This window comes from Oryzias latipes, chromosome 3 (genome assembly GCF_002234675.1).
Source record: "Oryzias latipes chromosome 3, ASM223467v1".
In the NCBI taxonomy this organism is placed as follows: Eukaryota; Metazoa; Chordata; class Actinopteri; order Beloniformes; family Adrianichthyidae; genus Oryzias; species Oryzias latipes.
In genome coordinates, this window is record NC_019861.2 from 1,008,490 (window position 1) to 1,024,235 (window position 15,746).

A 15,746-nucleotide genomic window follows, 5' to 3' on the forward strand; every position below is an offset into this window, starting at 1 on the left:
AACACAACACACATAACAAACACTGCTGATAGGGTCCAACACATCTGCTTCATCAGAAATTCTTAGGTAAAGATTAATCTTAACTATTTACAAGAATGGTAGTGTCAGCAAAAAGACGGTAATCTTTGTCAGGTGTGTGTCAGGGTTTACCTGTCTGACACCTGAGTCCAGTGGCGTGATACAAGCTGCAGTCACATGACTGCTGAACACACTGTCCTCCATTGAGACAGGGAAAATCACATGACTCTCCTGGGAAAACAAATGACTCCATGTTAAAACTCACATGCTATGGGGGGCTTTCATGCTATGTTAAATACAAGGACCCCTTCCTAACAAATGAGTGCAGATTCCGTTAGTACGATGCTCCCTGAACACAACACCTACTACATCATGATATTGACAACCATGTGTTTGATGAATTCATCATGAGGACAGCGACATGTGCTGAGAGACCGACTACTGGAACCAGATTGGTTGGAAATGAAAAGATAATCTTTTGAACTATTTAACACATAGAATGATGATCTTAACAGCCTTAGCCTGTCTTTCACACACAGGACTAAATTAAGTTAAGCTTAAATTAGAACTTTTTCTAATTTACACATTTAAAAAGATAATCGTCTTTTCTGTATCTGTTTGTTTTTTTTATCCTGCTGCAGTTTAAAATTGAGTGAGCAACTGGCTTTGCTAAACTGTTGACTTTCTCTGTTGACCTTTTGAGTGAAACTTCTGGGCCTTTAGCAAAAACATTGAATCAATTACACCTTCTTTATTTCTGCATTCACTTTAAACGCGTTTTCTCTTTGCTTCTGTTACTCCAGCATTCATTAATGTAAAGAACTAGGGTCTTACATTTCTGTTTTCTATGGAACCTTTGACATCTATGACAGAACATCATGAACCAAATATTTTAGTATAAATCCACCATTTAACCGCAGCAACCTTTGGAGTAAAGACCCCGTGAAGATGAAGGTGACCTGAACTCCGCGCCATGGAGAGTGGGCTACTTGGCCAAAGACAACCACTGCAAAGACTTTAGACTGCTGGGTCCTTGTAGATACATCATTGATTCCCTTTCATGCTGGTTTCATGACGCCTCCTTCACTCACCTGAAATTCTGCGTCTGGATGATCCCAGGGCCTCCTTGGTCTGCTTGGTGAGAACTGAAACATTAGCGGGAGGCTGCTCTGGTGGAAAAGCTCGGTTTGCTGTGGGTTCTAGAGCAGGTGTTGACTGTGTTGAGCTATTCTGTGATCGATCAATGGTTCCAGAAGTAGATGGTGACTGATTGGTAGCCGTCATGCTTGGTGCGTTGGGACCAGAAGGTTGTGGCGTATGTATTGGTTCATCAGCCAGTCCTGAAGGCCTGAGTGCTGATGTTTTTAAGGATGTTTGTAAGAGATTTCTGTCAAATAAACCTTGTCTTGATTTTGCAGTTGAGGTGTAGGGAGCAGCTGTGATGCTTTGAAATTGATCAAAAGATTCTCTACTTATTGGTGACTGTCCCGATTGTGCAGTGTTTGGCAGTGACTGCGTAGTTTGTGGCGTTCTAATTGCAGAGTTTCTGGCCGGCTTCTCTGTTGAGGAACTGCCTGATAGTTTTTCAGGTGCCTCTGAGCTTTTTGGTGATTGGCTGTCAGATTTCTTGGCATCAAGTGATTGGTTCAGTGGTTTCGTCTCTGTTACAGACCCAACTGGAGGTAGAATGATATCTTGCGATGTGTCTGCTGGTTTTGTGGTTACTGGTGAGAGGTTAACTTGCGATTGATGGACTGTCTTAGCTGTCAGTGAAGTATGTGATGCTGAGCCTTTAGATTGCTGGTTTGCCATTTCAGTCTGGGTGGATGGGTCTGGATCTGGGAACGGGCTGGCTTGTGTCATTCTACCATGTACCTGGCTGGCTGGTGGTGTGCTGTTTGGGACTGACAGATGCCTGATGACACCGTTAACTTGACTGAGTGATGCAACAGTACTTGATAATTGGACGGGCGTTTCTGTGGTTGTTGCCGTGTTGCTGGACTGCAGTGGCTCGGTCTGCCATGTAGTGATGGGTGGTTGTGGACTCTGGAGCATTGTCTTGTTTGGTGACCGGCTGATTGATGTTTTGTTGGTTTGGGAATGATTTGTTGTTTCTACGATACTCTGTCCTTTTTTATCGTGTGCTTGCTTTTTGGTGGTTGGTGACTGTCCAGGTTCTTGTGCAGTTTTTGAAGCTGTGGTTGTTCCTTTTTGGGTGTGAAGTACAGGACTGGTCTTTGATTGGGTGTACTGTACAGCCCTAGAAGAGGATGGAGTAGACACCATTGCAGGACGTCCTAGTTTGGTTTGTGTTGCACTGACTAAGGATTTTTTGTGATGTTGGTCAGGGAAAGTTACTGGGTTGGTCTGAGGCTTTTTGGATGGTGTAGTCCTGGCTGATGACGCCCTAATCTGCGATGTACTGTTTTTTGTAGTGCTGTGTAGTTTTTGGCTAGCCGTCGATGTGGGTATGTTGGTAACAGTTGACGAATCAGAGCTGTCGGTCCATGAGGCATTTTCTGTCCTTTCATCTGTGGAGGACGTCAGGTTGGACACAGGAATCCAACCGACCAGTGATTGACTGGGGGCAGTTGTGTTGATGTCCGGCAGAACAAAGGCTGTCTGGAGATCATTGGAGAAAGAGCGTAAATCAACAGAAACTTCATCCAACAATTTATCTTATCTCTAAGTTATATTTCAAAGGTGGATTATGGATTTATCTAAATCTATTTAGCAAATAAACAAGCTTCAAGTCTAAATGCTTGTGATTTGAACACATGCATGTAAACACAAAGTGTTTTTGGACAACAACACAAACCAGCAATCAGACAAAGAGGCAGAGACTTTCTCCTGTGGATCATAGAGCTCAAATAAAGATGATTGAAGATTGTTCAGTCATTCCTCAGCTCTGTGGTGGGGGTGGGGGGGGTTAATTACATAACTTACAAATTTAACAGTAAAAACATAAAAGCTTTTTAAAGTCTTCCTATGAAATTTCTTTAAAAAACCTTCCCAGTGGAGTTTTAATTAGAATTATGAACTTTTTAACCAAAATCCCACAACCTAAATGTCTCAAAGTCATGTTTCATGTTTATCTGAAGCCTCTGTTTCCAAATTCTTGTCTAAAGCCTTTAATGCCTAAGTTTAGTAGCCCCGCCTTCCATTCCCCCTCCCCCTTTCTGCAAGCTGTGTTTTTAATGAGTGAAGACCATAACACAGGGGGGGGGGGTCACAGACTGACAGTCTCTATTCTCAGAAGTTTAGCGATAAAGAAACAGTAAAAAGTGACCTTTTTGGTTCCAAATGGACACTTTTTGAACAAAGTGTGGAACAACAAAACAAATGAGTGAACCAGACGCTGCTGTCTGATAAAATGAAGAGCTTTGATAAGTCCATGAAAATACTTTGAATGACATTAGAATGGGAACTCCATTGCAGCAGCGAGCAGCCCTGCTGAGGCTCAGAACTGATGTGATGCTAACATGCAGGTGGATGATTAAGCTCAGAAAATGAAACACCAGAAAGAACGTGGAATTCTACAAGAAAAAACTTTTTTACAGGAAAAAAAGTTGGAATAGCAACATTAAAGTCGAAATTAAGTTTTGATAAAAAAGTCGAAATGTTGCAGGTCCTGATCTGGGGTCCTGCAGCATAATTTGAATGATGGGGGGGGTGAAGGTCTGCCTACAGCGGTGTGATTTGAGCAGCATGGCGCCATTGTTGTGGCGAGTGGCGGCAGGCCAAAGTTCAACCATCTGAACTCTGGGGGGGTCAGAGACTGAACTTTAGGCACATGAGGCTTTTGGTGACAGCGGGTAGAAAACATCCATCATGGTGGATGGATCCCACAGTTCTCCTGAACTTCCATCCAGTTTTTAACCCCCGTGTCCCTTTCAGGGCAGGGGGGTTTCCAGAGCCCGTCCCGGCTGCTGCTGAGCGGATCCGGCCTGGTTTCACTTTAAATACGTGCAGAAAACCCAGCCTTAAAATACGAGCGGGGAACGCAGCAATGTGCATGTCCTACTGCTGCACCTGATGGGCACGCTGGACGGGGCAGATCAGGGAGCTTGAGGGGCAGATCAGGGAGCTTGAGGGGCAGATCAGGGGGCTTGAGGGGCAGATCAGGGAGCTTGAGGGGCAGATCAGGGGGCTTGAGGGGCAGTTCAGGGAGCTTGAGGGGCAGATCAGGGAGCTTGAGGGGCAGATCAGGGAGCTTGAGGGGCAGATCGGGGAGCTTGAGGGGCAGATCAGGGGGCTTGAGGGGCAGATCAGGGAGCTTGAGGGGCAAATCAGGGAGCTTGAGGGGCAGATCAGGGAGCTGAGGGGCAGATCAGGGAGCTGAGGGGCAGATCAGGGAGCTTGAGGGGCAGATCAGGGAGCTTGAGGGGCAGATCAGGGAGCTGAGGGGCAGATCGGGGAGCTTGAGGGGCAGATCAGGGGGCTTGAGGGGCAGATCAGGGAGCTTGAGGGGCAGATCAGGGAGCTGAGGGGCAGATCAGGGGGCTTGAGGGGCAGATCAGGGAACTTGAGGGGCAGATCAGGGAACTTGAGGGGCAGATCAGGGGGCTTGAGGGGCAGATCAGGGGGCTTGAGGGGCAGATCAGGGAACTTGAGGGGCAGATCAGGGAGCTTGAGGGGCAGATCAGGGAGCTTGAGGGGCAGATCGGGGAGCTTGAGGGGCAGATCAGGGAGCTTGAGGGGCAGATCGGGGAGCTTGAGGGGCAGATCAGGGGGCTTGAGGGGCAGATCAGGGAGCTTGAGGGGCAGATCAGGGAGCTTGAGGGGCAGATCAGGGAGCTGAGGGGCAGATCAGGGAGCTGAGGGGCAGATCAGGGAGCTGAGGGGCAGATCAGGGAGCTTGAGGGGCAGATCAGGGAGCTTGAGGAGCAGATCAGGGAGCTTGAGGGGCAGATCAGGGAGCTGAGGGGCAGATCGGGGAGCTTGAGGGGCAGATCAGGGAGCTGAGGGGCAGATCGGGGAGCTTGAGGGGCAGATCAGGGGGCTTGAGGGGCAGATCAGGGAGCTTGAGGGGCAGATCAGGGAGCTGAGGGGCAGATCAGGGAGCTTGAGGGGCAGATCAGGGGGCTTGAGGGGCAGTTCAGGGAGCTTGAGGGGCAGATCAGGGAGCTGAGGGGCAGATCAGGGAGCTGAGGGGCAGATCAGGGAGCTGAGGGGCAGATCAGGGGGCTTGAGGGGCAGATCAGGGAGCTTGAGGGGCAGTTCAGGAAGCTTGAGGGGCAGATCAGGGAGCTGAGGGGCAGTTCAGGGAGCTTGAGGGGCAGATCAGGGAACTTGAGGGGCAGTTCAGGGAGCTTGAGGGGCAGATCAGGGAGCTTGAGGGGCAGATCAGGGAGCTTGAGGGGCAGATCAGGGAGCTGAGGGGCAGATCGGGGAGCTTGAGGGGCAGATCAGGGGGCTTGAGGGGCAGATCAGGGAGCTTGAGGGGCAGATCAGGGAGCTGAGGGGCAGATCAGGGAGCTGAGGGGCAGATCAGGGAGCTTGAGGGGCAGTTCAGGGAGCTTGAGGGGCAGATCAGGGAGCTGAGGGGCAGATCAGGAAGCTGAGGGGCAGATCAGGGAGCTGAGGGGCAGATCAGGGGGCTTGAGGGGCAGATCAGGGAGCTTGAGGGGCAGATCAGGGAGCTGAGGGGCAGTTCAGGGAGCTTGAGGGGCAGATCAGGGAACTTGAGGGGCAGATCAGGGAGCTTGAGGGGCAGATCAGGGAGCTTGAGGGGCAGATCGGGGAGCTTGAGGGGCAGATCAGGGGGCTTGAGGGGCAGATCAGGGAGCTTGAGGGGCAGATCAGGGAGCTGAGGGGCAGATCAGGGAGCTTGAGGGGCAGATCAGGGGGCTTGAGGGGCAGTTCAGGGAGCTTGAGGGGCAGATCAGGGAGCTGAGGGGCAGATCAGGGAGCTGAGGGGCAGATCAGGGAGCTGAGGGGCAGATCAGGGGGCTTGAGGGGCAGATCAGGGAGCTTGAGGGGCAGTTCAGGGAGCTTGAGGGGCAGATCAGGGAGCTGAGGGGCAGTTCAGGGAGCTTGAGGGGCAGATCAGGGAACTTGAGGGGCAGTTCAGGGAACTTGAGGGGCAGATCAGGGAGCTTGAGGGGCAGATCAGGGAGCTTGAGGGGCAGATCGGGGAGCTGAGGGGCAGATCGGGGAGCTTGAGGGGCAGATCAGGGGGCTTGAGGGGCAGATCAGGGAGCTTGAGGGGCAGATCAGGGAGCTGAGGGGCAGATCAGGGAGCTGAGGGGCAGATCAGGGAGCTTGAGGGGCAGTTCAGGGAGCTTGAGGGGAAGATCAGGGAGCTGAGGGGCAGATCAGGAAGCTGAGGGGCAGATCAGGGAGCTGAGGGGCAGATCAGGGAGCTGAGGGGCAGATCAGGGGGCTTGAGGGGCAGATCAGGGAGCTTGAGGGGCAGATCAGGGAGCTGAGGGGCAGTTCAGGGAGCTTGAGGGGCAGATCAGGGAACTTGAGGGGCAGTTCAGGGAGCTTGAGGGGCAGATCAGGGAGCTTGAGGGGCAGATCAGGGAGCTTGAGGGGCAGATCAGGGAACTGAGGGGCAGATCGGGGAGCTTGAGGGGCAGATCAGGGAACTTGAGGGGCAGATCAGGGAGCTTGAGGGGCAGATCAGGGAGCTGAGGGGCAGATCAGGGAGCTGAGGGGCAGATCAGGGAGCTTGAGGGGCAGTTCAGGGAGCTTAGGGGGGCAGATCAGGAAGCTGAGGGGCAGATCAGGGAGCTTGAGGGGCAGATCAGGGGGCTTGAGGGGCAGTTCAGGGAGCTTGAGGGGCAGATCAGGGAGCTGAGGGGCAGATCAGGGAGCTGAGGGGCAGATCAGGGAGCTGAGGGGCAGATCAGGGGGCTTGAGGGGCAGATCAGGGAGCTTGAGGGGCAGTTCAGGGAGCTTGAGGGGCAGATCAGGGAGCTTGAGGGGCAGTTCAGGGAGCTTGAGGGGCAAATCAGTGAGCTTGAGGGGCAGTTCAGGGAGCTTGAGGGGCAGATCAGGGAGCTGAGGGGCAGATCAGGAAGCTGAGGGGCAGATCAGGGAGCTGAGGGGCAGATCAGGGAGCTTGAGGGGCAGATCGGGGAGCTTGAGGGGCAGATCAGGGAGCTTGAGGGGCAGTTCAGGGAGCTTGAGGGGCAGATCAGGGAGCTGAGGGGCAGATCAGGAAGCTGAGGGGCAGATCAGGGAGCTGAGGGGCAGATCGGGGAACTGAGGGGCAGATCAGGGAGCTTGAGGGGCAGATCAGGGAGCTGAGGGGCAGATCAGGGAGCTGAGGGGCAGATCGGGGATCTTAAAGGGCAGATCAGGGAGCTTGAGGGGCAAATCAGGGAGCTTGAGGGGCAGATCAGGGAGCTTGAGGGGCAGATCAGGGAGCTTGAAGGGCAGATCGGGGAACTTGAGGGGCAGATCAGGGAGCTGAGGGGCAGATCGGGGAACTTGAGGGGCAGATCAGGGAGCTGAGGGGCAAATCAGGGAGCTTGAGGGGCAGATCAGGGAGCTTGAGGGGCAGATCAGGGGGCTTGAGGGGCAGATCGGGGAGCTTGAGGGGCAGATCGGGGAGCTGAGGGGCAGATCAGGGAGCTGAGGGGCAGATCGGGGAGCTTGAGGGGCAGATCAGGGAGCTGAGGGGCAGATCGGGGAACTTGAGGGGCAGATCGGGGAACTTGAGGGGCAGATCGGGGAGCTGAGGGGCAGATCAGGGAGCTTGAGGGGCAGATCAGGGAGTTGAGGGGCAGATCAGGGAGCTTGAGGGGCAGATCAGGGAGCTGAGGGGCAGATCTGGGAGCTGAGGGGCAGATCAGGGAGCTGAGGGGCAGATCGGGGAGCTTGAGGGGCAGATCGGGGAACTTGAGGGGCAGATCGGGGAACTTGAGGGGCAGATCGGGGAGCTGAGGGGCAGATCAGGGAGCTTGAGGGGCAGATCGGGGAACTTGAGGGGCAGATCGGGGAACTTGAGGGGCAGATCGGGGAACTTGAGGGGCAGATCAGGGAGCTTGAGGGGCAGATCGGGGAACTTGAGGGGCAGATCGGGGAACTTGAGGGGCAGATCGGGGAGCTGAGGGGCAGATCGGGGATCTTGAGGGGCAGATCAGGGAGCTGAGGGGCAAATCAGGGAGCTTGAGGGGCAGATCAGGGAGCTTGAGGGGCAGATCGGGGGAACTTGAGGGGCAGATCAGGGAGCTGAGGGGCAGATCGGGGAACTTGAGGGGCAGATCAGGGATCTTGAGGGGCAGATCAGGGAGCTGAGGGGCAAATCAGGGAGCTTGAGGGGCAGATCAGGGAGCTGAGGGGCAGATCGGGGAACTTGAGGGGCAGATCGGGGATCTTGAGGGGCAGATCAGGGAGCTGAGGGGCAAATCAGGGAGCTTGAGGGGCAGATCGGGGGAACTTGAGGGGCAGATCGGGGATCTTGAGGGGCAGATCAGGGAGCTTGAGGGGCAGATCGGGGAACTTGAGGGGCAGATCGGGGATCTTGAGGGGCAGATCAGGGAGCTGAGGGGCAAATCAGGGAGCTTGAGGGGCAGATCAGGGAGCTTGAGGGGCAAATCAGGGAGCTTGAGGGGCAGATCAGGGAGCTTGAGGGGCAGATCGGGGGAACTTGAGGGGCAGATCAGGGAGCTGAGGGGCAGATCGGGGAGCTTGAGGGGCAGATCAGGGAGCTGAGGGGCAAATCAGGGAGCTTGAGGGGCAGATCAGAGAGCTTGAGGGGCAGATCGGGGGAACTTGAGGGGCAGATCAGGGAGCTGAGGGGCAGATCGGGGAACTTGAGGGGCAGATCAGGGATCTTGAGGGGCAGATCAGGGAGCTGAGGGGCAAATCAGGGAGCTTGAGGGGCAGATCAGGGAGCTGAGGGGCAGATCGGGGATCTTGAGGGGCAGATCAGGGAGCTGAGGGGCAAATCAGGGAGCTTGAGGGGCAGATCAGGGAGCTTGAGGGGCAGATCGGGGATCTTGAGGGGCAGATCAGGGAGCTGAGGGGCAGATCGGGGAGCTTGAGGGGCAAATCAGGGAGCTTGAGGGGCAGATCAGGGAGCTTGTGGACGCTGTCAGACTTTTTGGAGACAGACACATTTCCTTTTCATGCTGGTTGTTGCCAAACTTTTGAAACTGATTTGAAATAATAAAAACTACTGAAGACAACCAAAAGAGGGATACATGGATACATAGAAATATCAAACTAAAGTTCTTTTGTTATGGTAGAACTGGAAAAAATAAAAATTGAAGGTAAAAGAGATCCATAACCATCCATATATATTTACATACATTTGTAAATAAAGTCATTAGAAGTAAATAGACATATTTGGACTCAAACATCAAACACAATGATTACAATTAATGTGAAGTTTTTCAAAAGCAGTTAAACTAATTGCTTGAAAAGGAGGAGGAGGAAGTGTCCCACCCCATCCCAGCAGCAGGACCCCGACCCAGCCCCACAACAACATGTTCATCCCTCCTAGTTTAACAACAATCACAATGATTCTCTGAAGGCACTGAAGCAGTTTAGTTATCAGAGTCATTATGTTTTATTTAGCAGTTCCATCAGCGTGAAGATTTCAAATCCAACTACTGCTGAATGAAATGCAGAACCGAGTTTCCAATCAAATCTGTTCCTTTTTAGGAGCTGAACTGTTTGTAAAATGTTTCCATCTGTGTCCCCCCTGTACAGTGATGATTCACGTTTCTATATTCACAGATTTTGATTCAAAGAGGTTCATTGTGTCTATAAATCATACTGCGTACTTAAATGATTTTTTATCAGACACTGTTTTTTTGCAATTCACAGATTTTCTTTCATTCACGCGACTCCTCAGGTACGTCACAAAGACTCAGCTCAGGACGCTCGGATGAGACGTTTGCATCCAAAGGAGGTGCTGCTGGGATTTCTGAGGGGGGGAGCAGAGATGAAGAGCACACCGGCCCGTCGGCTTCCTCGCTGGCTGCTAAGGAATATTTGACAGCTATTTAACCCCTTCCTGAATGGCCATAACCGCAGTCTGTGTCCCTGCACGGAGAAATGGCATCAGCTGACTCAGAAGCAGCTGGAAGAGATCCTGATAGCTGAGGAAGATCATTGTGGAGAGGAATTATCACCCGGATAAATGAATGATGGAGGAAAGCGGCCTCTTGTGGATGAAGATGATGAAGGAGGAAGAACGCGCTCCAGAGTGACAGAGAGACTCCTAATGTGTTATAAAGTACAGTCTACTGATCTGAATGAAAACACTTCTTTATGTTGAGCAATATTCCAACGTTCTTTGATAAATGCTTCACAAAGCATCGGAAAAGTTTCAGAAGGGTTTTTGATGAGGAAGGATCGGTGATGGACGGTGGTTCGGCGTATTTGGGGATCCTGCTTATGTCTCTGGTCCCTAACCCCACCAATACAGGGGGAATTAAGCAAAAGCAAATAGATTTAGTTCAGCATTTCTACTCCACTCCAACTGCTCCAACAACTTGAGCCCCCTGGGACGGGACAGTTCAAAGGGGCTCTCATGTCAAAGCAGATGGTGACTTGGAGAGTTTGTCTATGAATTATTAATCACTGATCGCTGTCTCAGATCAGAGCAGGGAGCAGATCAAACGCTCTGACCAGAGACAGATGAGCCTGTCCTTCCCATTGCTTTGTTCCTTTCTAAGCTCCCATGCTTTGAGGCGGATTCTCCTGTCGCCCGGCGCCAAAGGACGGCCGGACAAAGGGCCACCATATTGAAGCAGATGGCAGCTTTGATACAGGATCAGTGAGACGAGCGAGCAGCTGCTATAGAGTCCTGCTGGGATTCCCTCACGTCTGCTTCCAAAGGCCAACAACCTGCACTGATCATCATGAGACGCTCCACACGGATCTGCTCCCAGAACAAAAGCAAAGAGCATTTTTCAATAGGAAACCCGTCCCCCAGCCAGAACCGGACTTGGTTGTTGCTGTGAAAACATGCAGACTTGTCGTTCAGGCTTGTTTCACATCTGGACTAGGTCTTTCAGTCTTATGTGTGTTTCACTGCTCTGAGTGTTTTTGCCGCCTGAAAAAGTTCCATCAGCATCAATGATCAATGCATGGGCCTACCTGCCCTCCCTGGGAAGTGGTGTCCCATTTCTCCTGTTTTCTCCTGCTGCTCCCGCTGCTGGGACAGAGAAAACAAGGAGAGGTTTGTTCCTGCTGCTCCCCACCGATACCACCAGCAGCAGCAGCAGCAGCAGCAGCAGGACCCGCCACACAAAAACATCATATTCATCATTTCTGTGCCAGTCTCACCACAGTCACCGATCATCTGATGGTTAACAAAGTACAGTTACGCTCACTGGTTCTTCTGGGAATATCCTGCACTCATTGGATTCTAACTGGTGTTAATGTTCTGTTTGTCTGTCTCTGTTGAGCCGTGAATGAATGAATCGAATGTTTTTACATCTATGAAAGCTTCTTTTCTACTTCAGTTTTTATTTGGGTGCAAAAACAGCAACATTGAACAAAACGATCAAGGCTGAATATCAGGATGAAATGTCTGTAGGATCTGAGCCGATTCTCTTCAATATGACTGTAAATGTGATTGAAAAACACATCTAATTGGTTTTAAACTGTGTTTTAATGAAACCTGAATTTATAAAGTTGTTGTAAGAAAGAACAGTTTATTTATTGGTGTCATTTTGTGTTAATCAATGTTTGTGGGGTCGTGAAGGAAGGGGAGAAGCAGCAGGACTCCCCACCATATGAAGTCCACGCCACCAACCTGCACCAATGTTTTCAAAGCCGTGCTTTCAGGCTTCAACAGGTGGGGGTCCGTGCATCCCAAAGAGGAAAAACAAACCCGTTTTCATGATCCAGAACCAGCTTTCTCTGTGTGTGCATGCATGTTTTGACTGAATTACTGTAGCTCTCCTAAGGTTTCCCTTCATGTTTGTTTCTTTAGACACATAAATGGACAAATGCAGAAAGAAAGAAAAAAACGGTTGAACCCCCCCAGAATAGTCCACATGATCATGCTGTCACAGCTGTGGATGAATCTAACATTTTTCTGTAGTTTGACTCTGCTGAATCATCTGCAGATGTTCGATGATCCACTCACCTTCTCCAGTCAGAGAGGTTTTCTCTGTCAGCAGAGCAGCACAGATGCGCTGAAATGACACCAAACGTCAGGAAACCTTTCCACGCAGGACCCGCCGCTTTCCCTCCATGCGCAGCTGCGTGACTGACAGCTGCAGGAGACCCACTCACCGTGACTGACGAGGATGAGCCACGCAGTCACGCAGCAGCGAAAAGGCCCAATCCGTCCGAACCGGCGATCCATCCGCAGCACCGACAGCATCACCTGCTGAAGACCCTCCGGTTGAGCTCCCGCGGCCGCCTGCTGGCCTCCATCCGGTGCATCTGCTCCGCGGGCCGCCGGCGCGCGCCTGAAGAGGCGCCGCACCTGCTCATTAGCATAAAATATGCGCAGATGGGGGCGGGGCCGGGGAGACACACCTGAAGGATGATTCTCAAGAACTGAAGACTGTCTTCCACAGTGACGTGTGGTCAGGTGAGGCAAGTGAGGCAGAGCCTCACCTGCCATAATCATGATAAAATAGAAAAGGTAAATTAAGTATATATTATGTTCCAATGATCTGTGTTAAATAAACATTTTCAGTCCTCACACGTTTTCCACAGTTTCTGAGGTTAAAATCGCAGAATTTGAGTGTAGTGCGATCACAGACGGAGCTGAATCTCCTGATGAGGCTCTGAAGCGCTTTGCCTCATGTCTGACTGCAGGACTCAATGTTAGCAGAGACGTGCGGCGGAAGCCCTGCTGTAGGCCCGCAGAAAAGGCTTCAGGTGAGGCATGCATGCCATAAAAATATACTATTTGGTTTTCAGAGCTTTGATGTCAGAAATCGTGATGCTTTCTTTTGTGTAAACATATTATTTATGGCTAAATTTCATATTCACAAAAGCAAATTCTCCAATAAAAAACCTGATTTCTTTGTGTTCAAACTTGAACTGCAGCAATATTTAAACTTAATTTAAGCTTCAAAAAATACAAAAGCTCAAAAAACAATTGACATTTGTAAATCTTTTGGACTACTGACATAAGTTTACTCTCCCATTTTCTCTTTCTATTTATTATTTTATTTTTTTCCTTTCTTAGTTTTATTTTATTTCTTTATTTTTATTTTTTATTTTCTTTTGTGATTGTTACTAATAATTAAAAATTTCTTAATGATGTAACACGCTTATTCTGTATTCAGAATTCTATTGTACATTATATGTGCATAATTGTTGCATTTTCTTGTTTTGTATGTTGCAATTGTTCAATAAAAATAATAATAAAAAAATCAGCCAACAAGCAAAAATAAATAAATAAATAAAATGTCTGTCTCCATTGAGAGGAGAAACTCATGTACTCATATGAACTTAAGGAAAATAAGGAAGACTTTCCAGCAGATCATAGAGCTTTTTGTGGAGAAGGATCGACACATGGACTGAAAAAGTAAAGCCAAACACGTTTTTCAATATTTGTTTTTTAAAAATAACTTGGGAGTAATTGGAAAAATGTGAGTAAAATCATTTATGATCATTTTCAGAGACAATATTTGATAACTGATTAAAGCTCCAGAATTTGAAGTTGGAAAATTACCAGGAGTAGTTACTGATGGTCAAATGTGTGCTGAACACATCTGTATACTTTCATTTGTTTACAGTATATATGAATATTTTATACACAAGAAGAGTGTTCTATCCATGTCTATTAAAGAAATATTCTCTGTGGGACAAATATGTTCTTGTGTGTATTCTAAGCTGTTGCTGCTGTTGGATGAAAGGTGAAATATTTAGTTCTTTCATTGTAAATCTGACTCCAGAGGAGTCAGTGCCTCACCAGCCATCAACCTCAACGCACGCCACTGGTCTTCTGTCTTTCAGGGCTGAATCCAGATTTTCATCATCATTGATTGATTGATTGATTGATTGATTGATTAAGAAGCTTCCACCTCCAGCCAGGGGGAGCAGGGAGAACAAAACATAAAAGAATAAAGAGCATAAACCGGATAAAACCATGAGCTGATACCAAAGCGCTGAAATGGAGGAACAATTCTTCTTAAAACTCTCCAAAATCGTGACTTCTCTAATTCCCCTTTTCTAACTGCTGGTTCCAATGGATTCCATAGTTTAGGAGCCAACACAGCAAACGCACGATAACCCCATGAACACAAACTGGTTGGTGGAATGTAAGGACTTTAGGGGGAATGTGTGAAAAGCACAATACTATACTGTAATATTGATGAGTCAGGACTACCTCCGTTGTTTGAACAGGCTTTAATTATAAGACAGACTCGCCGTTACCCCTGTACTCCAGCCACATGTACAACACCGCCTCCTAGTGTGTATATCGAGATAACAAACGACTCACATATGGACATGGGAGAAAACAACACATGCGCATGCTCAGTACATTCTCATCCGAGTGCCCACAAAACTCTAGAACCGATCCAAACCTCCAACCAAACAAGAGGATTTCATAGACAGGAAGTGCATGAACAGACTTCCTGTTTGCTTTTATTTGTTTCTTTGTTTTTCTGACGTTTGTCCTCTGGGGTTTTTGTTGCTGTTTTCTAATAACAGTCAAGACCACCGAGTCCCACAAACGGAAAGTTTTCCTCAGTTTCTACTCAACAGTTTAATGTGAAGAGAAGAAGATATTGAAGAAACCACTTGGAATTCGTTTAAAGACGGGTATCATTTACTTCAAATACTGGAACGTCCCGTTTTTGGAGAACTTCTGTTTCAGTGAAATCCACCAACCGCTGACGCACAGAGCCAGTGTGTCTGGGCTGACTTCCAATCAGAAAACAAATCCAAGCATCAGCCGTTAATCGACTTTTACCACTTCTGTCATTTATGTAGTAATCAGATTACACTTTATGGGGGGACGCTCTCCTACTAGGCCAGACAGCAGACGCTGTTTTTGGCTCAGCCAGAGTCCTCTGAGTGTTGTGGACCCTGGTTCAGCGGCTGCACACACCTTCATTTCCATCTGAAAGTCCAGTGTCTGTCTGACAAAGGCAGCCGCTCCACCACAGAGCCGACGGCTCCGCCTCTGTGTGATCCAGTCAGGAAGACTTTCATTTCAGAAATCTAAACTCCATTTTCAAGCTGAACGAACAAAACCCAAGAGGCTGCAGGAAGAACTGACTGACTGACTGACTCCAGGTTTCCACAGTTTGTCCTCAGCCTGTTTCATTGATTTTAATTTACTGCAGATTCCAACCAGAGCCTTTCATCTCAGACACAATCACACTGAAACGGGAGCAGTGACCCCCCCCCCCCACCACCACCACCACCACCACCACCACACACTCTGAATATAAGCTTTACGCTAACAAAGGCTAAAATATAACAGAGCGGCTGAATCCCAGCAAAAGCTGCAGACAGAAAGGAAGACAGAAATATTTTCAGATTTATCAATCCTGACATGAATTTAGGTCTTTAGAAAAACGAAGACACAAGTTTTGTCTGAATTCAACCTCTACTTAGTGCACTAGAGGCTACGGCGCACCGTGAACCCCAACAGTACTGAGTTCGAAGGTTTTACAATCATAGAACTCAAAAGTAGCAATCAAGTCAAGTCAACCTAAAAGCTATAAGCTGATTGAACTTTGACCTCAGTTCTATCTTTATTAGACTAAAACATTTAGAGTAAATGAAACCTTGGTGTAAAAACGTATGAGTGAAGAGACGTTGTGACATGAACTCAGCCT

General features: G+C 49.3%; 1 protein-coding gene across 2 annotated transcripts in view; it reads right to left on the minus strand.

The window, feature by feature from the left end:
- otog (otogelin) overlaps positions 1 to 12,656 on the minus strand; it is a 103,908-nt gene extending 91,252 nt beyond the window's left edge. The window contains exons 1-5 of one of the 2 annotated variants that reach the window (XM_023951366.1): positions 12,229 to 12,656; positions 12,080 to 12,128; positions 11,083 to 11,140; positions 1,110 to 2,640; positions 151 to 249 (exon numbers count right to left, since the gene is read on the minus strand). In XM_023951366.1, coding sequence (XP_023807134.1) covers positions 151 to 249; positions 1,110 to 2,640; positions 11,083 to 11,140; positions 12,080 to 12,128; positions 12,229 to 12,571 — 2,080 coding nt within the window. In that variant the 5' untranslated portion in view covers positions 12,572 to 12,656. The remainder of the gene's footprint in view (positions 1 to 150; positions 250 to 1,109; positions 2,641 to 11,082; positions 11,141 to 12,079; positions 12,129 to 12,228) is intronic. The other variant, XM_023951367.1, reaches the window with a different exon arrangement.
- Between the last annotated feature and the right edge of the window lie 3,090 nt (positions 12,657 to 15,746).